Below are 26,273 nucleotides of genomic sequence, written 5' to 3' on the forward strand. Positions count from 1 at the left end.
TTCACCAATGAGTCTTGGCTTCTTCAGCTCTCAAGATGGACAAAGTGACTGTCAAATCCTTCCAGCTCTAACAATCCATGTTCTGGGTTCCACATTCCATGTTCTAATATCCCTTCCAACTCTCACATTTTATTGTAACTATTTGGGTCAGCTGGGTTCAGAGGGGGTTATTATCGCAGAGACGCCCACTCCTCTCTTTTAGCCATTTTCTTCCTCATTTTACTCTTCCCTTAGCGAGCGCCCAGACCCAAGCTGTGCAGTCCTAGGACACTGCTGTTCAAGCTTCGTTCATCTTGAGTACAAAAATAACCCTTTTCTCCCAATATGTGCCCTCTGAAAGGCCAGGTGGTTGTTTGTATACTGTGTCCAGGAACAAAATGGCAGAAGCCTCTGTGCTATATAATAGATGGAGAGCAGGACCTGGAGTGATAAAACCAGCATTCAGTTCCCATGTCTGCCACTTACTGGTTGAATTACCATGAAAAAGCATATATTGGAAAATAAGAATAATGTGAGCACTTGGATAATACTTTAAGGCGTACAAAGCTCTTTACACGGGTCATCTCATGTTCCTTGCAACACCCCTATTTTATGTGTGGGGAAACTGAGGCAAGCTTTAAACTCAGATCTTCCTGACTCCAGTTCCAACACACCAGCCACCAGGCAGGAAGAACATCCACAGTGTCTATTTCCCAATGTTGTCTTCAGATTCAAGGGAGATTTTACATATTTGGGGGAAATGCTTTGTACACTAAATTTGGCAGTTATCATTTCCATCATCATTATTAAGGTGTTCTGGACATTAGTTGCCTCCTTTGTAAAATGAGAGGGATGACGCAGATGGATTCCCAGGTCTCTTCCAGGTATAAATCTTCTAATATGCCCTCTGGCCCATTCCTTAAAAATAGGCTGTTGGATAAATTCAAATCAAAACATTTAAGCTCTAAATCTATGCAGGGGCCGATGCTAAAGACAAAATCTGAGTTTGGGTGCATCTCTTCCTGTTGGCATTCAATTTGATTCAATTTAATGCATTTATTAAATACCTAAATTCTAATAGTGTACCTGACACTACTAGGTCAGAGGGATAGAAATACACACTGAAGAGACTACTCTTAAAGCCTCCACATTCAGACATATGCTTCAAAGAAAAGAGCACTGACCCTGAAGCCTTTGGACCTGGGTTCAAATTCTGGTTCTGATATCTATAACCTGTGTGACTTTGGACAAGTCACTTAGCCACTCTGGGACTCCATTTCCTCATCTAGAAATGAGGGGGCGGGACAAGAGAGTGTTAGGGTGGGACGGAGGTGAAGCCAAGAAGGCGGAGAAGTTACACAGACCCACTCAATCACTACCAAATTATCCTCTAAGAAATGACGCCATCATGCCTCCAGATGAATCTGGAACAGTGAAATATTTCAGCCCAAACCAACGTAGAAAGCTGGTACAAAAAATCTGGACCACCAGGGTGGAGGTAGAATACAACACATCAGGGAAGATCCTAAGACCCTACCATGGCAATAGGCTTTGGGTTTGGTTGGATCAGCAGCAAAGGCTTCTGGAGCTCTAAGCTACAGATATTAAGGGGGCAGACAACTGCTCAGAAGGACATATAGTGGTCTCTTTGCTAGTCTTGGGGGAGGAGGGACACTAGCTTACAACTGCACTTGCCATCATAGGGAAACAGGGGACCCTGATCATAGTTTCAAGAGGGAAAAGAGTGTTTGGGGTTACTCAGACCAGTTCAGAGAGTAAAAAAAACATGTATCTCCTTACATCACACCACCCTAAAAGAACTAAAAGCAAATAGATCCCCAGAGCCAGTTCTGAAGGCAGCTGCACAACGAACCTGAAGCTTGAAGTGGTGCTCCAAGAGTTCAACTTTAACAGTTTTTTTTTAATTAAAGGAAAAGAAAAAGACAGAAAAATGAGCAAACAACAATAAAAGAAACTCAACCTAGAAAATTATTTTCATGATAAAGAAGACCTAAAAACACAGACTCAGAAGACAACAAAGTCAATACTGTACCCAAAGCCTTGAAGAAAGAGATAAATTGCTCTTAAGTTCCAAAAGAATTAATGGATGGGCTCAAAAAGAATCTCAAAAATCAAATAAGAGAGGTAGGAGAAAATTAGGAAAAGAAATAAGACAAGAAACAGAATAATATAGAAATATAATATAGAAAATAAGAAATAGACAAGAAAATCATGGAAAAAAATTCAATGGCTTGGTAAGGGAGGCACAAAAAATATTGAAGAAATTAAAATCTTAAAATCTTAAAAAATAGAATAGGCCAATTGGTAAAAGAGGTACAAAAATCTAATGAAGAGCTCCTCAAAAAGCAGAACTGGTTGAATGGGAAAAGATTTACAAAAATGTACTGAAGAGAATTTTTAGAAGGCAGAATTGGTCATATGGAAAAAGAGATGAAAAAATTTACTGAGGAAAAGAATTCTTTAAAAACTAGAACTGGCCAAATGGAAAAGGTGGTACAATAACTCTCAATAAAATCATACCTTCAAAATTAGAAATGGGCAAGTGGAAGCTAATGATTTTATGAAATATCAAGAAACAATCAAACAAAGTCAAAAGAATTAAAAAATAGAAAATGTGAAATATCTCATTGGAGAAAAAATTGAATGGGAAAATAAATCCAGGAGGCATAATTTAAGAATTATTGAACTACCTGAAAGCCATGATCAAAAAAAAGAGATTAGACATCATCTTTCAATTATGAAGGAAAACTGCCCTGATATTCTAAAAGCCAATGGGTTTAAAATAAAAATTGAAAGGATCCACCAAATTAAAAAAAAAAAGAATCTACTGATTAAAGAGATCCCAAAAGGATAACCCCCAGGAATCTTATACCCAAGTTCCAGAAATCTCACATCAAGGAGAAAATATTGCAAGTAACCAAAAAGAAATAATCAAAATACTGTGGAGTTACAGTCATGATAACACAAAATTTAGCAGCTTCTACATAAAAGGATCAGAGGGCCTGAAATATGATATTCCAGAGGGCAAAGAAGTTATGACTTCAAACAAGAATTACTTACCTGCAAAACTGAGCATAGTCCTTTATAAGAAAAAATGAGTATTCAATGAGATAGAGGACTTTCAAGCATTCCTGATGAAAAGAGCAGAGCAGAATGGAAAATCTGACTCTCAGATACAAGACTCAAGGGAAGCATAAAAAGGTAAACAAGAAAGAGAAATCAAGACATTCAATAAAATTAAATGTTTACATTAACTACATGGGAAGATGATTCTTATAACTCTTAAGAACTTTATCATTATTAGGGCAATTAAAAGTATATGTAGACAGAGGATAAGAGTGTGAATTGAATATGATGGAATATCTAAAAAATAAAATTAAGGCATTAGAAAGAATGCATTAGAAGAAGGGGGAAGAGGAAAATAAAATAGGATAAATTATCACACCTAAAAGAGGTATTAAAGAACTTTTACAGTGGAGGGGAAGATGGGGAAGGTGGAGAGGAGAGCATGCGAACCTTACTCTCATTGGAATTGGTTCAATGAAGGTAGAACATACACAATCAATTGGGCATAAATATCTATCTTACCCTCTAGGAAAGCAGAAGGCAAAGGGGATGAAAGAAGAGGGGTGAAAGATTGATAGAAAAAAGGGCAATTTGGGGAATATAGTGGTCAGAAACTAAACAAATGGAAGTAGGATGAAGAGAAATACACAGTAATGGACCCAGCAATACCATTACTAATTTTGTGTCCATAAGAGATAAAAAAAAAACATAAAGGAGAAAGACCTATCTGTACAAAAACATTTAAAGCATTCTTTTTGTGGGAGCAAAGAATAGGAAAGTGAGGGGATCCCCATCAATTGGGGGATAGATAAGTAAATTATAGTATAGGATTGTAATGGAATACTATTGTGCTGTAAAAAAGGAAGAGCATGAGAAGCATAGAAAAACCTGGAAAGACTCAGAAAAAACAGGAGATACTGTCCACAGGAACAGGAATACTGTATGATGAACAACCAAATAATTTAGCTACTCTGTGCAATACAATGATCCAAAACAATTCCAAAAGACTCATTATAAAAAAAATGCCACCTACTTCTAGAGTAAGAACTGATGGGAGTTTGAATCCACACCAAAGTAAATTTTTTTCACTTAATATTTTTTTTGTTCCCTTCCACAAAAAGATGAATGTAGACACATGTAAAATCTATCAGATTGCTTACCATCCTTGCATAGGGTGGTGGGAGGAGGGAAAGAATTCAAGACTCAAGTTCTTTAAATTGTTTTTATATGTAATTGTCTGGGGTCTTTTATAGACTTAGGTTCATGACCCTTTAGGTACCACACAAAGCAGCAAGGAGATCAGAGTGGTGGGACACAGATAGTGTGAAAGGCAGTGATGTCTATAAGCCAGGAGACAGGTTGTAAAGGGCACAAAGTAAGCACAAATTTATATTTGATCTTAGGGGCAATGGGGAGTCTGTCACTGGAGTTTCATAAGCAAGGGGAATGATGCTCAGATCTGTGATTTAGGTTTGTCCCTTTTCCAACTATAGGGACAGATTAGGGAGAGGAGAGCCTGGAGGCAGGAGTGATTCTGCAACCTCTGCTCCTGCCCTGACCCTCCAGTTACAGATAATTCCTCAAAGTAGCTGTTATCACATTTGCAAGTCTTCATTGTTCAGGGGGATAACTCATCTAAGAGAGGTGGCCCCAACCAGGTCCCACAAGCCTCATAACTCAGCTATGTATCCCAGAGCGATTCTAGTGTTGGTCAACACCCTCCTCAGGAGAAATTGTGTAATTATCCTAAAATCCAATGTTTAAAATCTTTTGGAGAAATTTTGGGAAATGAAATTCACCCAAACCCCAAGTCAAGAAAGTGGATCTTTTGGAGAAGGTGCCATACAGATGCCTACAGAAACTACACATTGCATCAAAAGTTCCATAGTGAACTTTGAGATATAATGAACTGAACTGAAGAGGGTTGAACAAATCATTTATTCTGAATGTAAACTCTTAAGCCAAAGGGGACTGCCCCCTAATTTTCCTTTTGTCAATGCATCTATCATTTTTTTCTTTTTCTTTTATTTCCCTCTTATCCCCAAATTGTTGTAATTTCCCCTTTGTAAAGTGCAATATTTTATACACCTCTAGGAAGAGAATCTTTAGAGGTATAAGCTGGTTATGTGAAATGATTGATTGGGGAGACTAGGCATGTTAATCTCCCAAGACCCCAAGTGTGGAGATTTTAACATGCTTCTCTCCCAATAAAATCAAGTGTAAAGGGAACCCCCTCCTCCTAGGGTCGTCCAACCTGCATCCCTGCGCTGAGTGACTAGATGTCACGTGAATGCTCCAAACAGAGTTCACAGGTGAAAATCCTAGGGACGTGACCCAGAACTAAAGCCTACAGGTCTGGGCCAAAAGAAAGGATAAAAGAGAGGGTACAAGGGAGTGTTTGCTCTCTATTTCCTTGGACAGTGGTGTTACAGGATGTGGACTGGGAGCAATGAGGCAGAACACCACGTGGCAAAATTAGTAATAGGCTTTAATATCTGTCTACTTTCTCTATTTCAAGTGAATATTAATAAACTCTATGGAAACTAAGAGCCATTCGTTTTTAATTTAACTTTAACACTAGGCAGCAATCTCACAGCACACGAGACATCTGTGTAGCTTCAGTTAACTCATCTGTAAAAAGAGATGCCTGAACTAGATGACCTCTAAGGGTCCTTCCAGCTCAAGTGAAGGTCTTGTTCTCATGCCAGACCACCTGCTCTCCTTTCCTGGGCCCATTCCTCCCATTTGGGCAGTCCAAGGCAAACATGGGGTCATCCTGTGGATCTGAGCCAATTCACCACTACTTAAGATGATGCCCACAATGTCAAAGCCTCACAAGGGTGGACTGAAAACACACCAGCCAACTCTTCCTCATTGGTCCGCCCTTAAAGGCTTAAAATTTTCTGTCTGCTATATCAGCGACAGTTATTCTCCACTTTTAAAAATGACCTGCTCTATGTTAGGTGGCAATCCAAATTCCCCAGTTATCTGCCTTCAGACCATGCTGGGCCTCTGATGCTTATTTCTGATACTTCAAAGCTGTGAGATTCTGGGGTGGAAATTATTTCTCCATTTCTGCTTCCTTATGCTGTCTTTGAGTGACATAATTTTAGGCTAGAAAGGCCCCGAGAGGTGGTGATTTGGCCACAGTCCACCAGCCATGTGGTGGACAGCCAGGACTGAAACCTGGCCCTCTCTTGGAGGGCCATCCATCAACTTCAGGAACATGACATTCTCCAGTGTTTTGGGAACCCCAAATTATAAGTAAAAATCTACCCTAGAGACCATGGAAGACTTAAGATGTCACAGTGAGGAATTAATCACCACATAGACAATAGTCTCTCTGATCAGTGAGTGACCAGTCAGAAATTTCTGTTTCAGAAGCCTCTTCCATTTAAAGGAATTGAGAGTGATCAGAGCCATGCCTGGAGACAGGAGGTTCTGGGTTCAAATAGGAACTCAGACATTTCCTAGTTGTGTAATCCTAGGCAAGTCATTTAATCCCCATTGCCTAGCCCTTACCAATCTTCTGCCTTGGAAGCAAGACATAGTATTGATTCTAAGAAGGAAGGTAAGAGTTTAAAAAAAAAATAAGGGAATTGAGACATGTAAGTAGACCCACTATTATCTAAAAATATATGACAAACCAAGGCAACCATTTTTATAGTTTGTACTTTAACTTTCACTAAAATATAGCTGAAATATATATATACACACACACACATATATATGGGCCTCCTGCCCATTCCTCACTCCTCCCACCCCCGCTATGTTATAAGTAGAATCAATAGATTTAAGGTAGAAAGGGGTGATGAAGGGCAAAAAAAAAGCTCTGGCATGCTTCTTAGTGGTTCTTGCACCAAGGATGTTTCACACCAAAAAAATGAAGACAAACCAAAGCCACTTTCATCAGTCTTTATGTAAATATAAAAAGAACATTTTTAAAGCAGGAAAGAATAAAAAGTAGTGCAATCTTGTTTCTAAACCAATTGGGGAGATCGTCCATCCACAGTTGAAAGTGAAAGCGGGTGCTGTGTGGACTTAAATCCGTTGCGAAGCTGGCCAGGTCCACTGGAGCCCAAATCACCAAAGGCATCCAGGGCCTGATGGAGTGTTTCATCATGTGTCCATTGGCTACCTGACAATCATGACTTCAAAAGGAGGTCCTGGATACTTAGGAAAGTAAATCAAGTATTGCTTCTCTTGTGTTTTAAGACGGGGTCCACATAAAACTTTCCCAGAGAAGGAGAAGGAGCCTTCACATGCCTGGCAGGGAAAATCTTACACAAAATGATGCCGCTTCCAGTTAAGCTGTGGTTTTCCTTTTTAAAAAATGAATTTCGTGATTCCATAAACAATTCCACTGGAGATTAAACATAAAATTCACCAGAAGGTATGCAGACATATTCATACGCACACTGCTTTCCAAAAACTGAGAAGCTCCTGACTAAATCCAGGAGGATAAACATACAGGAGAGAGGAACATGGATCCTAGTCACTTCCTGGGATGATTTTTCACTGGTTCAGATGTATTTGTAAGGAGACAGAAGTAGACTATTAGATGTAGAAGAATTCAATGTTATCATTCAATTTACCACTAATAGTAAATGTGATATAACAGAAAATGAGAGGGAGACCCCATTTCAGTTTCCAGACAAAAGCTTAAGAGCTATAGGAATAATTTATATCTGTACTAAATCATATGTTCAATTACCTTAATTATTCACTGGAAAAATAGAGTAAAATTCAAATATTTCTCAATATTCTCAATAAATTTCAGATAAACTAAACATCAGTCACAGTATATATCCACATACATATATGTTTACATATATATGTATGTACACCACTACACTTTGAAAAAGAGAAATAAATAAAAATCTCATAAAAGAGACTCTAAATTAAGGACTGATCTTAAACTGGTTTCTCATTATACCCCCATTAGAACAGTCCCTTCCTTTTCACATGGACAAATGTGGTGCATTTCTACTCAATGGCAAATCCACCCAAGCCACCAAAGGATATATAACTTTTTAAAGAAAAATACAGCAATCCTGGCTCATGAGAAATTATTTCTAATGCTTTATCACCCACAGGGTGTTAATCTTCTCTTTCAAACTAACCAGGCCAGGCAGTCGTGTCTGGTCAGTCCTTGAACATCATCTGCGTCTTATTATTCTCTTCTTCTACCCTTCCTAAACAGATGCATTTCTCTTCCAAGTTTTACAACTCCTGGAGATTCACTGCAGAAGTGATGTATCTCCCAAAGAGTTGGTGTTTTGCTGTTTTTCCCATGTTAAAAGGACCAAATGCAACTTGACCACGCCCCTTGTGCAGAAATGGTGGTGCCATTACTGTACGTCTAGGGCAGAAAAATTCTATGTAGCACCTGACTGGGATTTTTTGAAAAATAGCAGGGCTAACTAGGAGGGAAACTGCTGCTTTAAAATAAATCCCATTAAAAAGTGAATTTATGCTTCTGTAAAATCTCATTTAGAAACACGTACCAAACACTGATGTGACAGTCCTCTCTACTTACTAGGGCAAACTGAAATTTCACAGTTAGAAAACTTTACACAGCATGCTAAATATTTATAAAGGCTTTTTCTTTCTTATTTCAATAAAATCACAGACAAGCAGGGCTTACAAAGATACAAAATATAAACCAACCACATCATTGCACTAGTCCAAATCATCAAAACCCGAGAGGTAGTCACCAGAAGTGGGCAGTCCTGGTCAAACAAAACACCCCGAGGCTTGCTCACGAGGAGTCAAGCCCTACCAGACTAATCAGAATATACTACTCCATCCTTTCAATCAACTGGAGGAGCTTACTGGGACAGTCCCTCAACCAAAGGTCTAAACAGATAATACTGTAGACAGAACACTCGACATTTTGTAAGGAAAGACTAAGCACATGACAGATACCAAGAAGAGAGTTCTTGGAACAGCCCTTGGGAGAGAGAATTGGGTTGGGGGGTCCTTAATCACTGGGAATCACTCATCTTCGGGTGTGTAGTAACCTGCCCACACCAGTCTTGAACAACTCTCTGCCTGACATGAGATGATAGAGTGGACTGTCTGACAGTGCCCAGCAATTCAGCACATATCTCCAACTACATCCTATAGTGATTGTCCAAAACTTGAGGCTAGACTACATTTCTGACTTTGGGCGTTGGTGAATGAGTACCACAAGGTGGCTCCCTAAGGAATAAACCAAATTAAATGTATTTCATGTGGCTTCCTAATATAAACGCCCTCTTTAAACGAAGGGGCAACATGATCCGCTGTTTCATGATGTCTTTTTTCCAAGTCAGCTCTGGAAATTCTGGAATGTTTAGAAGCAATAAATTATTTTGCCTTGTCAACTGATGTAAAACATCTGTGAATATATCACACTAAATTCTAATTTCCAAAGATAACATAACCTTTAAAAAACCAGTTCAATTCCTGTCTAAGATTTCAGTGAAACTGGTCAGGGCCTAATGCTAGGCATGGTCCCATTTAGTAATAGCTGCCCAGAGAGGTTCTGACCTCTCAAGTATCTGAAAATGTTTCTATTTCTTTATTTGCATTTATAGAAAAGCTATTCTAACCCTTGATTTTTGTTGACAGGGAAATCATCTTCCAGTAAATACTAAAATACGCTCATCTAATGACAGGAAGGGAAAGATTAAACTGAGCAAGTGTCTGTAGATCAAAAGTAGCACACCGACCCACCCCAGCAAGACTTTCGTGCAGTGTGCTCACCTCAGTGATTCTTATCTATAAGATAAAAAATAGCTGGCTTTTTTCAAATTATAAATTTCCAGCGATGCCTTGTTAATCGAGTTTAAATCGACATCACCAATTTGTAATTCTAAACATTATATTCGGAAGATAAATAGAATTCTCTGAGATACGTGCTCACTATCAACGTCAGTTGCTCATTCCCGGCCATCTGGAAAGACAGACGTCACTGCTACTCTGCCTTACAGACATCACCTGAAAAAAAAGCTTTCGTTCACTTTGCTTTTCGATGAGCGACGGCACCCGGCCGGCTCTGATCCACAAGGGGAGCGGAAGCTATAAGCAGGTTAAGGGCACTTAAGGGTCTGGGTCTCTTTCGCAGTTTAATCAGATGTTGTAGCAGGTACTTTAACAGAGAGATTCCTTCTAGTATTGGTGATGTGGCGCTGCTGCGCAAGGAAGGAGCGCGCAGGAGGATATGCGCCAGAGTCATTGCAGGAACCGTTGCCTCCCGTCAGCCTGGATTCCATCCCCAGTTTCTGGAAAGCGAGGCTCTAGAGGAGAGAAAAGAACATTGAGAGTGCGTGGTGGCCTCTAGCACTCCCTGGGATGCTGGCTGGAGGGGAGGCCAGGACAAGCTCGAAGGCCGCCTTGTGCACAGCCTCCGGGTCTGCTTGGGGATCTCTGGACCTCACCGGCAGACAGGTTTTGGGTTCTCTGTGGCTTGCCATGACAGAGAGACCCCAGAGCGTCATTCCACCAACAAGGACAATCTACAGGACTGAGTGACCATTGCCTCTGGCCAGCCACATTCCTGTTCCCTGGACCAAGGATGACTCTTCTCCCCTCCACCCCTGCCTTTCCTTTCTGGCTCAGACACTGCCAGCCTCACATTTCCTGGCCCTCCTCCAAATGACTTCTCCCTCACAGATCTCAAAGCACTCTCTACCTCCATATGCTTCATCTAAAGAATAGGACACGTCAGGGGCAGCCAGGTGGCTCACTAGAAGGGGAGGTCCTGGGTTCAAACCTGGCCTCAGACACTTACTGGCTGCATGACCCTGGGCAGGTCACTTAACCCCTATGGCCCAGCCCTTACCACTCTTCTGCCTTGAAACCATCACAACCCAGAAGAGAAACACAAGGCAGGACAGCCTGAGGTGTCTCCCCATCCGCTACAAACTGGAGAAGACAAGACGCAGCAATAGTGCGGGCCACTGCAGGGGAGCTCACCACACAAGGACGCCCAACAAGAAGCGAGGCTCCCTGGACACCAGACAGTTTCTGGTGGCCCTTTGGGTTCACAGCAAGAATTTGGAAACAAAGCAGATCCCCACTGCCTACACGTGTGAGGCATGGTTGTGAAAGTCATGGAAACAGGCAGAGAACGCCACCGACAATGGCGGCAGCAGTGACGACATGAACGGGAAGAAGAACCTCGGCCCGCTGCTCTGCAGAGTGGAGACTTTCACAAGTCTGGACTCATTGTTCCAACTTGTTCAGAGTAGCGATCGGTTGTGCTGCCTTTTCCGTCTTTTTTTGTCTTTAAAAACATGCTATGTGTTCTATGGGACACATCTCTGGGAAGGGGATTGTTGGGAGGAAATGATATAAAACCCAAAATACTCTAGACTTATTTTTTGGAAAGAAATTATGATTAAAGCACGTCAACAAACGACTAGCATCTTGTGTCAAACTCCCCCAGCAACGAGCGAAGGTTCTCCGTATAAGAGACGGCAGTGCATGAAGGTAGGCCTACATGTTGGGAAGTGGAGGACGTTAATGGCCAAACACCAATCTACCGCTTAGAGGACTTTTCACGCAGTCTGATCATTCCCAAGTCTGAGCGAGCCAGAAGAGCTCACCTCCCTTTCTGATTCTACTAAGTATTATGCCTAAAAACAGGACCACCCGAATAATACTTCGTTGCCGTAAGGCCAGTGTTGGAATAATGATACTAGCAAGAAAATAGTAAAGGATTGTAATTTCTTTCATTTCTATGTACTTTTCTCCACTTGATCTAAGTAGCCCAAATGCAAAAGAGAAAAATAAAACCATTTTAGCTTCAAATTCAACTGTTTGAATTAGGAAGACTTTGGATTTTTATCCGAAAGAATTTTTCGAAAAAAGCTAACCTGTTCCCACTTCCCTGGATCTATCTTCTCCGTGGTGTCACTGTGCCATGAGAGGACATACAGGGTTCTCCTGGGGTGGCTACCCAGTGATTATCCTCCCTTCTCCCTGGCTAACTGGCTCCTCTTTTTCCTATTCTGAACTCCTGGTGAGGCCCCCTTTAACTAAGCTGATTCTCTCACATAGGAGACGTGGCCTCTCATCGGCCACGCGCATCTGCAGTCCCCTTGAAGACTACAGTATTTCAGGACTCACAACCATCTGGAGCTTTGCACCACAAATTCCCACACTGTCTATAGCCCAAATGTGGCTCTTCTAATGCATGTCCAGTGAACTGTTAGCAAGCAGTGTGCTTTCAGACCTGGGGAGTCACGGGATAAAGATTCCCCCTTTTTTTCCAAGGGACGAAAAAGAATGCTTGCTTGAAAAAAATAGTAAAAAAGCTGGGCCTCTGCTGCAGGGAGAAGCTCAGGATCATTAAAACTGTGGCCCCTTTTCCATAAGCCATGTAGCTGCCTGTATGGGGGGGCACAGCTAACTGCACTTCCTGGCATGCCTAGGTCCCACCGGGCTGCTCTCGGAGCTGTAATCTGGACACGGTGCGCCTGGCTTCCTTCGCTCCATCTTCCCTCCATGGGTAGTCACGGCTGCAGCTGGGGCCCTGCGAGGTTCTAGCCTTGAGGCACCTGCAAACAGTCCTCCCAGCACTCCCTGTGACAACGGGAGGTCCCGTTTGGGTCTTCACCTCCCTACTCTGAGCCTTCCTGACCATCCCTCACCAGCAATCCCGGCGGCCTTAGACCTAGGAGGGAAGCCCCCAGGAGGCAGGAGAGCCACCGTGATGGTGTCACTCCACTGATGTCCCTGCATGCTCTCGGCGGATGTGGGCCAGCAGAGGATGGGAGGAGGGAAGCCTGCCCATCCCCTCCCAAGCTTTTCTCAAAGATGCCCCTGGCACAGACACAACTGTCAAGCACTGAAAACAGCAGCAGGCTTGGGGCTGCTGAAGCCTTCCTGGCTGTCTTCTCTCACTTCACAAGACCATGGAGATTCTGTCCAAGATTCAGGATTCCTGGGGGCAATCAGGGCCTCACGAGAGGCCCTTCTAGCACGTGTCTCCACTCTCCCCTCCAATGCAGCGAAAGGGCACTCACTTCCCTGCCTTCTTCGCCATAATTCCCATCCCAAGCATGGCCAGGAAGGGGGCATCACAGCTCGCTGTCATGGTAATGCTGTCATTGGGGATGGAAAACGTGGGCCACCTCTATGCCCACTGCGCAGGCTGGCACTACCAAGCTCCAACTCCCAGCAGGGTCTCCGCAGCTGCTCAGAGCCCCTGGTCTCCTAGGACTCCTGGCCCACTTCTCAGTGGGATCCAGTCACTGTACCCCCTAAGCCCCCAGAGGGCATGGATCACTGCGATTCTCCTCTGTATCCTCAGGGCTTAAAGTGCTTCAAGCATAAGGAGCTACTGAACTGAATGGGGTGATGAAAGAATTCAGATTTTTAGGACTGTGTTTATGGAGCATGAAATGGATACAGATTAAAGAGGTTTGAAAAAATATTAATAAAGTGATGCTAGTTAACATTTTTCCTCTAATCAATGAAAGCATTAGAAAAGCATTAGCTAGATTTCCACCTACCTTATTATACCAGGCAGACACAATGAGTTTTTCTTCATAATCACGGAATTTTGCTACCTTACATTCACCCTGGGGAAAGATGTGAGAAATATTAGAAACATCGGACAGGTGCAGGGAACAAAAATGGGCTGCACAACCTCCATCAAGCATTTTAATGAAATTCATTCTGGAGAACATGGAAAATAAGCCTGTAAAGGTACACAAAACTGGAAAATTACAGCCAGAGCCCTCTTAAAATGCCTTGGGACCCTTGGCAGCTGGAGGGAAGAGAGGACAGGCTGCTGCACTGGAGACTAGGAAGACCTCAGATACTTACTTGCTATACAGGCAGGTCATCTATGAAATAAGGGTAACCAGCCCTGCCTTCCAGGATTCTGGTGAGGGTCAAATGAGATAACATGTGTAAAGTGCTTGGCTCAGGGCCTGGGATACAGTCGGTGCTCCCTAAATAGTCCCTTCCTTCCCTTTGTTGCAAAACAATAACAATTTAGTTATAATGACCAAGAAAAAAAGAGATGACTGCCGGGACCTCTCCTCTCAGGGCCGAGGGTACAGAATACCGCTCATACGGTCAGGCTGAGTTGATATGCTGATTAGCCCTGGTGAACTGTTTTTTCTTTAGTTTTAAGGCTAATACGGCCCTTTGGGAGGGGGAGAGGGAGGACATGGTGGGAAGTATAATTGACAGAAAAACAAAATCTATCAACAATTTTAAAAAATAAATTTTCCTAGCAAGTCCCCAAGGAACCAACAATCATTTACAGTTCTCAGGTATGTTTTAAAATGTAATAAACAGAATTGGACAGGTTTTGTAAAGTCCTATCTATGAAGATGCACAAAGGTAAACAGGCGTTGATGTGCATGAGGTTTTAAATAAAGTGATTTGCAAAACTTTAAATGATTCTAGACTATTCTTATAAGTAAATCTAGAAAATTCTTATAAAATTTGCAAGATAATAAGGCCCCTAGTTCCCCGAGCCCCCAAGGCCAATGCTCTCTTCCCCCAGTGCTCCAATTGCTTTTGTGTGGTTCTATGGGTGCACATACAAGCAAACAGAATGGAAGCAACTAGTGGGCAGGGACCATTTTCATTGGCCTTTTGTATCCCCCAAAGTCTCACCCAGGGCCTGACAAACAGGAGATGCTTCATTTTTAAATGTACTGATTTAGGGGGCAGCTGGGTAGCTCAGTGGACTGAGAGCCAGGCCTAGAGATGGGAGGTCCTAGGTTCAAATCTGGCCTCAGACACTTCCCAGCTGGGTGACCCTGGGCAAGTCACTTGACCCCCATGGCCTAGCCCTGACCACTCTTCTGCCTTGGAGCCAATGCACAGTATTGACTCCAAGACGGAAGATGAGGGTTTAAAAAAAATTTTTTTTTTAATGTACTGATTTGAATAAACCAAAAGTTGTTTGAAGTGGTGGTTTATGTCCATCTGATTGTGACTTCCTCACGGCTCTGAGGTTGCTTCCCTCAAAATACTGACCGCTGACACGCAGAGCCCAAACTGAAAGGGGCAAATCAGAGGATGTGCGGGACCCTGACGCCGGCACTGTGCTTCACGTGGTTGTTTACTGTTTTTCTTTGGGGGGGAGGCATGAGCTCAGCTGGAGTAGGGAAACCCCCGGCCTCTCACTGAGAAGCGGGGCTGCTGGAGGCAGAGCCCCGAAGGCGAGCTCCAGGCCCTGCTGTGTGACCTCAGAGACGGCTCTTTCCAGCGTGGCAGGATCTGAATCTCTGCTGTGAGAATGTTCTCAAAGGGCACTGCGTAATCATGCTCCCTGCCACCCCGGGCAGCACAGCAGCCTCGTCCCTAGGCAGGAAGGGGCCGGCTGGAGCGGTGAGCCACTGGCCCTCCCCAGCAATCCACCGAGAGATCCAGAGCATTTCCAGGAAGGCTCCTCATCTGACTAGGAACCCCTGACCAGGAGGAGGAGGCCGGCCCGTCGGCCCTGCGGCTCCCACCCCGTGACACCCAGCAGCACCCACCCAGCAGCCCCGTCCAGGGCCGGGAGAGCCGAGCAGTGAGCCAAGTACCTCGAGTATCTCGATCCGTCTGTCCTTCTCTGCCAGGTGCTTACGCAGGAGCATTATTTCAGCTGATGCTGGGTTTAATTTGGGGTCCAAGGTTCTAATTACCTGTTCAGAGGAAGCAAATACTGCAATTCAAGAACACATTCTAGGACTGAATGAAAACCTGAGGAACAAACCGAAGAGAAAATGACAAATGGTCGTGGAAAGGGGGGCGCAGCTGGGTAATCTGGAGCTCAGGAACAACAGGAAGCCCCTGGAAAACCAGCCAGGTGAGAAGCCCAAAGAGCGAGGTCTCTGGAGCGCGTTGCGCCCTGTGCCACTGGCTAGTGCAACGGGGAGTGCCGGGCCTGGTCTGAGCCGGCCTCCGGCTCCGCTTGTTGCTTCCCCATCAGGGAGGAGGGGACGGTTCTGGTGCCCACCTCCCACTGAAGGCTGGCACAGGGCCCAGCAGGCACAGTTTAGAGAGGTCAGCGCACTGTGGGGCTCCCCATGAGGGCATGTGAGCTTCTGTGGCAGGGGGAGCTGCGCCGGCCCCTTGGGTCGGGCTCGAGGATGGACCGTCCTAAAGCTGAACCCTGAGTTCTTTCAGGGGGGATCGCCCAAAGGCCTTCCAGCATGCCCTGTAGGACTCCTGGTGTGGAGAAGAGCCACGGCTCAGACTCACACAAGCCCAGGCAGGGGCACATCCACGGGGCAAAAGCCTGTGGCGATGCAGGCTCTGTGTGAGCAAGACTTTGGGAATGACAGAGAACGAGCAAGGCCACACCACGGGAAATGCATGGAAAAGAAGTGATTTCTGTAAAAAAGCAAACTGCTGCCAGCTTCCACTACAGCAGAGGCAGAGAAACAGCGCCGGGGCTCTCCTCTCGCATCAGCATTTGGCTGCCGCAAACCTCCCTAACGCTCAGGAAGGGCTTTACGGCCTGCCAGCCGGGCCCCTGGATGAGCCTGGGGAGCCTCAGCCTGCCTGGGGGGCACCTCCCAGGGCAGGGAGGCTGCAAAGACACAGGAGGACCTGCACAGCCCACACGGGCGAGTCTGACCTGAGGGCTAGGGCCCTGCTGCGGCCTGGCCCGCTCTGCCCTTTGGCTTGGGCCAGGCACGGGCAAGAAGCACCCATCCTCATTAAGACCCAGTGGGGCTGCTCAAGAGCTCAGGGCCCAGAGAGCCAGGCCTAGAGGCCCGCCTTCAAATCTGCCCTCAGACACTGTGTGACCGTGTGACCCAGGGCAAGTCACGTCACTCCTAGTGCCTAGTCCTTCCTTTGCCTTTGGGTCCAAGACGGAGTCCAAGACAGGAGGTAAGGGTTTAAAAGCTATTCTTAGAGACTTCAGGTCCTTGGGCACCTCTGACAGGGGCTCCTCCACTCACATTTCTGGCTTTCTCTAGGTAAATTTTGTATCTCTCCTCCATCGCCTTCATGTCCTCATCCTTCTTCTGCAGGGCAGCTTCCAGGTCGTGTATCTTTTGCGCTAGCGACAGACATAAACAAAAACAACCATTTCAACCTTCCCTTGTGATATTCCACTGCTTGAACAGAAAATAGACAATTCTAGATGGTTTATGGGTCTCCTAAAGACAAATGCTGACGAGAAAAGAACTCTGGCCAGGTTTCTTTTCATTCCATCGTTGGTTTTGTCGTTAATCTAACTTCCCTTCAACCATTGCTGGACGTCTACAAGGGACAGTGCCCCCCTTCGACCATTGCTGGACGTCTACAAGGGACAGTGCCCCCCTTCGACCATTGCTGGACGTCTACAAGGGACAGTGCCCCCCTTCGGCCATTGCTGGACGTCTACAAGGGACAGTGCCCCCCTTCGGCCATTGCTGGACGTCTACAAGGGACAGTGCCCCCCTTCGGCCATTGCTGGACGTCTACAAGGGACAGTGCCCCCCTTCGACCATTGCTGGACGTCTACAAGGGACAGTGCCCCCCTTCGACCATTGCTGGACATCTACAAGGGACAGTGCTCCCCTTCGACCATTGCTGGACGTCTACAAGGGACAGTGCCCCCCTTCGACCATTGCTGGACGTCTACAAGGGACAGTGCTCCCCTTCGACCATTGCTGGACGTCTACAAGGGACAGTGCCCCCCTTCGACCATTGCTGGACGTCTACAAGGGACAGTGCCCCCATCTGCCCCGAGCCTAGGAGCTGGGGAGGAAAGAATACTGGGATTGGAGACATGGAAAAGCTTTGAGAAGAACAAAAATGCGCATAGGTCAGAAAAGGGGAACAATCAACTGGGGGGAACCTGCCTGTGGCAGCCCCTAGAAATGCTGGCTACCACACAGGTTGGGAGACACAAAGGCAGGGAGCCCAGAAGAGGCACAAACACCCTCTGGATGTTCGGCCCTGCTCCAAATCAAGAAGAAGCTAAATGTCAATCAGAGACAGTAACAGGGAGGCCTGGCCTGGGAAACCAGCCGAGAGGAGTGACAATGGGCCGGGGAAGGCCACGGAGAGCCGGGGCCCAGACAGAGCCCGAGGCTCTGAGCACTGCCAATGGCCCCAGATCATGGACACAGGACAGGGCTGGGAGCGTGGAGGACGATGGCCCCACATCACGGACACGGTCAAGGCTGTGAGAGTGTGGACAATAGCCTTCGATCATGGACGCCAGATGGGGTTGTGCGTGTGGACGATGATGCTGGGCCCCAGACACAGCGAAGGTCTGGGCGCACCGACTAGCCTGACTCTATGTCCGGGCCAGACGGACATCTACGTGTCGGGGACAGGCTCATCTACGCTTTGGGGAAGCAGAACCCCCTGGACAAACGAAACCTGGAAAGGTGGCTGCCCGTGGATCGGGACCTCCTGAACCAATAAACAGTTCTTCTCTGTGCATGTGTGGCCTTGCTGCCCCTTGAGAAAGACAATGAAGATTTCAGAAAAACAAAGCCCCGGGGAGCTCTATGGGAAGAGATGCCAAGTAAAGAGGGCCAGATTCAAGGCAGAGTGGAATGTCCATGCTGCCCAGGAGCCCAGGCCTCTCCAAGGGAGCTTGAGGACTGGCCCACTCAATGCAATGGCCAACACAGAACCCTTCACACGGGAGCTGGGAACAGGCACAGACTGTGAGTGAGGCTGGCTTTGCTTTTTATCCTGGTTAAAAAGGATACCATAAGACACTGGAGGGATCATAGGGAACAAAAAAGCTGTTAAAGCAGGAAATGATTGTTGAGTAAAAACAGAAGGCGTCATCAATTCCTTAAAAATCTGACAGAAATTTTACATTATTGAATAGACAAACACGGGGCCTGGACCAGCTCAAACTTTCTAGTGACTCAGACCCTGGGCCTGTGAGGAAGTGACTGCAGGAGCACTTTGTGCCAGCAACATGGAGGAGAAGGGCTGACATGGCCAGGGTAGGGGAGCCTTCCTTCATCTGTGGTAGGCCCTGATCTTCGGGGTTCCCCAGGAATTTAGGAGGAGGGAGTCTGGCACCCAGCACCACCCCTTCCTACCCTCAGATCTTTACCATTTGGGGTCAGATCAGGCTGAAGATCTTCAATAAGTTCTTGCTTTTTCTGTAATTCTTCCTGGACCTCAGTAAGTTTTTCCCTAAAGGATTCAAAAAATGGACTTTACTGTTATACCTTTAGCACTCCCATTGGCACATAAGTTCAATCAGTGACCCCAGCTAGTTTCTTAGGATTGATACATACTGGGTCCCAGTTGGGCCTCACACTGAGTTTGGGGCTCTGTGGAGGCCACACCTGGCTTTCCAACAATGCTAGAGCCTGGGGTTCCTGCCTGAGCCCCAACTGAGCACTGTGTAGACACAGGCAATGAAGCACTTTCGTTTTCTTTTCTCTGAGAGGCAGCAAGGCCCCGAAAGAAGGGCAGATATGATGTTTTAGTCTGTCGTTTCCTGTCAAGTTCCCAGCTCTGGACAGGACAGTCAGACCTCCTCTTTGGGCTGGGAGAGCCTGTTTGAGAATGGCTGGAGGGTCAGACCTGTCCAAACACAAACACGCTCTAAATCAATGCAAGGCTTTAAAAAGCAGACAAGAGAAACAAACTCCCTAGTGAAAAATGTCTTTAACTTCAAAAATATCATTAAAATGAGTTCTTGTTGTAGAATTCCATTATTGGGAACATGGTAGGAGACTTGGCATTTGGGATACAATTTTTTTAAAAGCTCTTTTTGTATCCTGATGGCTTCAGCTCAAGTAATCAATTCCTTTTTGTACTACCACAGGGAAGTTAGGGTCAGAGGGTTAGCTTTTGCAAACAGGACCACAGGGAAAGAAACTTTCCAAGCACATAACCTTCTTCATGGTATATAGGAAATGCAATACTTTTCAGTCCAACTTACATATGAGCCTCCAGCTGCTGCTTTAGTTTGCTGGACTACAAGATAAAACACAAATGACCGTTAGAAAATGGCCTGACATACAGACACCAAGCGTAAAGCAGAGTTCTCTACTTAAGATGTGTGCTGCATTTAGTGAAAATCACATTTAGAAAGAATTGTCATAAAATTAACCATTCAGGTGTCAAGTTCTTACTTAAAAGCATCTCAGGAAAGAAGGAAGAAGAAACTATAACAAGAAAATCCATAATAAAAACGAATGGCATTCATGAAGGCTGATGTGTGAAAAAAGCTCGCTACAAACTCAACCTAGGGTCCGTGTGGCTCTGCCTACAAAATGTGCTCTTTCTGAATCACTTGAAGCATTTTGACTGTCAGTCTTTAAATGAGCCTGAAATGATTCGATGCGATAAAATGATCTTGTCCATTTTAATCAGCAGCGATACAGGCATTTGTAAAGGCTGCAATTCAACCTCGTCCTGAAACATTTACTGGAGCTTTTGGAAAAGCAGAAGGCCAAAGTAAATTCTAGCTTTCCCCCTTGACAGGAGAGAAGGGCACTCCCGCTCCGGAAATACCCCTGAGCACCACGGGAGTTAGAGCTGAAAGGCACTGAGCTACTGAACTCTTTAAAAGAGACTTCACCCCAAAGGTATGGCTTAACAACAAATATTTGTATGAGAGAGGTTACAATACCGTATATATGCACATATGAGATGCCGCCACGTATGAGACGTTCTCTATTTTCCAAGCCCCCAGGGGAAAAAAAAGAAAATCATACATAGCGCACACACGATAGAAAGGAAACTCGCCTCCCTTTCGGGGCTATTGCTCCCTTCCTCTGCCCAATGCTCCTCCCCGCCTCCATCAGCCCCAAAATGCTGACCTAAGAACTGGGCCCTGACACATCTCTCACACAAGCCTGGACAGACACACAGACACAGACAGATACACAGACAGTTTTTTCTTTGGGGTAACTTAAGCCTCTAGATCCCCCACCATGCCTGGCTTTTCCAGCTCCTCCAATGTCTGATGACTTTAATCTTGGGCCCTGGCACATAAGGAGGTCAGCTGGCAGCAGAGCCCAAGAGGCTGTATTCTGTGGGATAAAAAGCCTGGCAGTCCTGGCTTCAGAGCCCAGCTGGCAGACACCCCTGTGTACGGGGGATTCTGGTACCCACACTGCCCAGTTCATGGAGCTGTCGAGGGAAAGAACTCGTTCAATCCTTGGCAAGGAAGGCCACATTTGTGGAGGGAAGCCGAGGAGCTTTGAGAATGCATTCAGGGCTCCCCATGGGGTTGGGGGCTCAGGAGGCCCCCTGGAGATGCTCTCTAAGGAAGACCCCTCTCGTCCCCCACTGGCCTCTGTGTGTGCCTCAGCTCTCCCTACCTACTGGGCCTCAGCATTGGTCCTGTGAGAATCCCAGAAGAGCAAAAGCTTCGGGGTGGCACCCGTCTGACCCAGGGGCAGCCGGAGAAGTGGCTTATCATACCGACGTCAATGACAGGCCCCAAGGCTGCCAAAGTGCCGCATCTGGTATGCAGATATATACGGTATTTGGTAGTCGCCTCGTTCCTAACAGTGATTTGGGTGTGAAGGTGCAAGAGCCGCCCGCCACCCCCAGACAGCTCCCAGCATGCCAGAGGCCCGACCTCTCCGTCTCACTCACACTCTCCCCTTCGGCCTTGGTGCCTTGTTCTTGGAGCGTCTTCTGAAGGTCTTCGATCTGCTGCTGCAAACCCCGGATGTACTCTTTGCTGAGCCTGGGCAACAGAGAGCTCTGTCATTCGTCTGGCCTTCGAGAGGGCGCCGGGGCAGGAGACCCCCTGGCCTTCTGGCCTTGGCCCGAACGTGGGTCCAAAACCCCTCCCAGCATCCACTTCTGTCAGAACAAAGACCTCACAAGTGCCCAGGGAAGGGGCATCAAACCCATCTTATAGATGAGGAAACAATCTCAGGGTCAGGCCATCTGGCCAGCAGCAGGACTAAAATTCAGACTGGGCCTCTGACCACCCTCCCAGGGCTGATAAGGCCTGCAGGGGTGGGACACCCTGGACTCCTGACCTCCAAGGATCCCTGCAACCTGTGCCTGCACTGGCGGAAGCCTTGGCCCTGCCCAACCTCGTGGGCCACGTTCCCCACCTTTGTGCGAGCCCCAAGAGCAGACGGGTCTCAGCACAGGGCCTGGCACCCAGGGATCACGTGACAAATGGCTTTTTCCTACATTCACTCACTTCCCCATTAGGTAGTATGGAACGTCTGCTGTTTGGTAAAAGAGGAGGGACCCAGGGCCAGCCCGCAAAGAACCCTGACTGTGCTCGGCACAAAGCCCTGCTCCCATGCTGGTGCCTCCGGGGCTGAGCCCCAGGGTAGGGGAGTAGGGGGAGGGCGCAAGGGGAGAAGTGCCCCAGGACCCAGCAACCTTTGCTCCGTCTCCATCTCGCTGGTTTTCCGATGTTTCTGTTCCAGCTGCTCCTGGAGCTCTGCGATCCGCTCATTCTCACACCCTTCCTGCTGTAATCGAAGCATCTTATTTTCATGCTGAAGGCGAATAAACACTTCTCTGTTTTTGGGAAGCAGAAGCTTAGCTTTAATTTTAACAGTTTCCTTTTGATTCTTAACATTTAAAGAAGTTTTTTAAAACTAATCAACATCTATCCAATTGTTATTAGATGATCTGACAAAAGTGGAGAGACCCTCTCAAAGGAGCACCCAGAGGAAGGAAATGTGTGCGGCTCAGGTCTGAAAACACTGAACAGGAATCTCCAGAGCCCACAGGTTGAGATTCAAAAGGAAAAAAGTATATCCTGTTTTACCATTAAATGTAAAGCTTTCTACCAATGAAGAGAGAAATTTGAATTCGTTTATCCTCTCAACATAGTCTTATTGATCAAGGGTTAAAAAAAAGATTCTATTTTCAAAAGAGCACAAAATTCTGAAGAACCGCTGCCCCAGATTTCTGAAGAGCAAACGAGGCCTGAAAATGTTCATCTGGCCATTGAAAAGCCATGTAAATTCATGGGAAGCAGCAAATGCCAGCACAGTAATTGGAGAAGGCTTTTCATCGTATGACCTTATTACCACACAAGGAAATGGGGGCTGCTGTGCTACCCGATGTCCTAGTACAAACCTGGCCTGGCTGAGGGCTCTGCCTGAGGGGGAGACCAATGACTGAGGAGCGGCTGGTGGCCAGAAGCAGGCATCCTTCAGAATTTAGCGTGGAGCCCAGAGGCCTGACATGCTCCTAAATGATGTATTTTAGTATTTTAAATGAGGAAGGAAGGACAGGGAAGAGAACAGGAACTGCTCAGAGCAATTCCATGTGAAAAACTGGGAAGCGCTGCTCATGGAAGCTGGGGAATTGGGACCTGAATGAACGTACAGATGACCATGGGAGCAGCATTTGGGGAAGCTGAAGGGAACCAGTTTGTGTGCGGAAACCCCTTCTAGTTCCATGGATTCTTGTTAGGACTGGGAAAAGGTGCTTTTGAATCACCATGAAAACTAACAGATTCAGAGACGGCCCTCCCCATCTTCTTACCTATACTCTACAGGCATAATTTCAGCAGCCAGGTTCTCATAACTTGTTGAGACAGAGCCACCTGCAAAGACAGAGCCCATGAAAAGCCAGCATTCCCCAGGAAAGTGACAGGGAGAGCCGCTTCTCACCCACTCATGCTCGTGGACTGACCTGCCTGACTCAGGTGGTCCTGCTGCACCTGGGAACACCGGAGTTCCTCATTGGTCTCTTTTAGAGCATCGCGCTGCACGATCAGTCTCTGAAAACAATTGGAAGGGACGGAGAAGGGGGTTTCACCCGCCTGTCAACAAGCAGGATGAGCCCCCATGGACAGAGGAACTCTCCAAGATATCCCAAAGTTGCCTGCCGATGTTGGAGAGCCAGGCTGAGCCAGCCCCATCCCATCTCTTTCCTATAATTCTAACCACCTGGTCCGCTTTTACGTCCATAAGCGGAACGGGCCATGAGCTCTGGAGATGGGGGAGCTGGGTCCCCCAAACCGCCTACTCTGTGAATGGTCTTCAGCAGCCCTTGTGGACGGCAGCCTGAGGAGGAGGGCCCGGGCCCTCGGCCAGGTGGCTCTTCAGATGTCGGTGCCTATTGCTGGGCCCACGCTCAGAGCCCCCAGGCCCCCCTCTCCCATCTGGCAGACTGCTTTCAGGGGAGCAGAGGCTAGAGACTCAATGGCAGCCAGCAGCACCATTTACTACAGGACTCCAAGCCCAGGAGCCTGGCCTCCCTCATCTGAACTCTGCAGAAGGGGCTCCCACTGCGGACCTCGGCGTTGTGCACAGCCTTTTTATAAACTGGACGTTCTACAGCAGCACCATTTTGTATCAGTCGCCTGTGTTTAGGCCAATTGTCATGGAAGTTATGTCTGGTATTGGTGGTGTTTTCTGTCCCAGCCATGCACAGTGGTGACCATCATCGTCATCCACGACCCCCCAGGACTGCAGTGGTGAAGATTCAGAAAGTGCATTCAAATCCCACTTGACAATGACAATCGCCATCAGGCAGGGACTAAGGCAAGCGACTGATCTCCTGTTAATGAGGTTATCACTAGGAACAGAGGCCGGCCTCGACGCCTGGGCCTCCAAAGCGGCTCCAGGCCCCTCTGGACCAAGCAGAATGGGAGCGTGAAGAAATGTGTGCAAAGAGTGACCAGGTCCAAGGCTTCTCTCCTCCAGGCTACAATTCCCCCATTCCTCCAACCAAGCTCCCTAGAGCATGAAGACCGAGGGCGCTCCACGTCTCCCTAAGCAGGACTTCTGGAACTTGAAACAAACGTCCCTCCCTTCGCCTAGGATGGGCAAAGGGGCAGCGGTGGCCCCCACCTGGAGGCCCCCCGGGCCTTCCGTTCTGCCTCGGGGTCCTCTCCATCATGTTAGCATTTGAGGCAGCACGGGGAACAATTCTATAGCCAGAAAGACTTGCCTATGCAACGGAGGAAGAGGGCAGAAATGAAGAACTACCACCAGAGATTTTGGCATGGGGTGGCTGTGTGGACAGGTGGGCCTTCGTGTCACAAGTTATTTTCATGTCTGGGCTTCTAAGAAAACAGGGAAAAACCGACATCCCCACAGAAGCAGTGATGCAAATGACCTCTACGCGAAGGCACACTCCTGACACTGGGACGTCCTTGCTTACTTCTGAGGCAAAAATGAATGTAGCGGCATCACCCAAAAACGCTTCTGTATCTCATGCTGACCACACGAGAGGATGGATTCAGACTCTTCAGACACCAGCATGATCCGTGACGCCTCCCCGTAGACCCATTTGGCCCCCGATTTGGGGGACAGAGTGTGGACGTGACCAACATTCAGAAGGAAACAGAACTAAGCCACAAGCCCCGCTCCCTGGGCCCAGGACCCCTCACTCGGATCAGACCCGCGTCCCCGAAGCCCCGGGGCACGTTACGCATCACTCGGCAAGTAAAGGAATAGCGCTCACATCTTTCTCCTTAAGTAGCGCTTCGTGCTTCTCCTCCAGGCGTTTCATCTCAAAGGCTAACGTGTCGGCTCTTTTGGATTCATCAGAAAGCTTAAGATGAAGATCCTGAACCTGCGGTTCAAAAATCCACAAGACAAGGTTGGAGTCACAACACGAGGCCCGACGCCGAGGCGAGCAGAAAGGAGAGCAACTAATAGAGGAAGAGAGCCCATCCCACGAGGCTTTCACTTCCCAGCTGGAGCCGCGGCGGGCTTCGGAGCCTCACCGCGCCCCCCCCCCCCCCCCGAGGTGGAGTTGAAATGAATGAAATAAAGCCACGGCCCAGCAGGCCGGGGGGACGACAGAGGGAGCCTCAGAGGGCAGGAGGGGAGAGGACGGGAGCCTCCGTGGAGAGCAAGACGCACGGACACAAAGGACCATGCCCAGGACGAGCATGTGAGCTGGAGCAGAGACCCGCCACGACCACGGCAGAGACATGCGGGCCGCAGCGGCTTCTGCCCGGCTCCCTGCTCGGCCAGGACCCCTCCCAAGGGCTCCCATGCTCTCCCTGGGCCCACAGCAGAGCAGATAAGCAGAGGTCCAGAAGCCCGATGGGGAGGGGGCAAAGGGGCAGAGCACCCCCGAGACGCGGGAGAAGGGGCGGCTCCCCTCGGCGCCGGGGCCCCAGTCTCTCACCTGCCTTTTATACATTTCTAACTGGGTGCGGGCCGCATTCGCCTTCTTGAGCTCCTCCTCCAGGCTGACCGTGTTGTGCATGTACATCATGTTCGTGTCCTGCAGCGACTTCACCTGCCGCCTCAGGTCATTCAGGTCTTGCAGCTTTTGGCGATAAATCTCGACAGTGGACTCGAGTTTACTTGCTTTATCTGAGGTCGTCC

At 47.2% G+C, this 26,273-nt stretch overlaps 1 protein-coding gene across 2 annotated transcripts in view; it reads right to left on the bottom strand.

The window, feature by feature from the left end:
* Window positions 1-6,965: 6,965 nt before the first annotated feature.
* HOOK1 (hook microtubule tethering protein 1) overlaps window positions 6,966-26,273 on the bottom strand; it is a 41,372-nt gene continuing 22,064 nt past the window's right edge. For both annotated transcript variants that reach the window (XM_016429881.2, XM_001381079.3), the window contains exons 11-22: window positions 26,071-26,272; window positions 25,396-25,506; window positions 23,617-23,704; window positions 23,467-23,527; window positions 22,348-22,488; window positions 21,595-21,688; window positions 19,928-19,962; window positions 19,088-19,170; window positions 16,977-17,077; window positions 15,609-15,710; window positions 13,572-13,640; window positions 6,966-10,349 (exon numbers count right to left, since the gene is read on the bottom strand). In XM_016429881.2, the coding sequence (XP_016285367.1) occupies window positions 10,179-10,349; window positions 13,572-13,640; window positions 15,609-15,710; window positions 16,977-17,077; window positions 19,088-19,170; window positions 19,928-19,962; window positions 21,595-21,688; window positions 22,348-22,488; window positions 23,467-23,527; window positions 23,617-23,704; window positions 25,396-25,506; window positions 26,071-26,272 (1,258 nt within the window). In that variant the 3' untranslated portion in view covers window positions 6,966-10,178. The remainder of the gene's footprint in view (window positions 10,350-13,571; window positions 13,641-15,608; window positions 15,711-16,976; window positions 17,078-19,087; window positions 19,171-19,927; window positions 19,963-21,594; window positions 21,689-22,347; window positions 22,489-23,466; window positions 23,528-23,616; window positions 23,705-25,395; window positions 25,507-26,070; window position 26,273) is intronic.

Source organism: Monodelphis domestica, chromosome 2 (genome assembly GCF_027887165.1).
Source record: "Monodelphis domestica isolate mMonDom1 chromosome 2, mMonDom1.pri, whole genome shotgun sequence".
NCBI lineage: Eukaryota > Metazoa > Chordata > Mammalia > Didelphimorphia > Didelphidae > Monodelphis > Monodelphis domestica.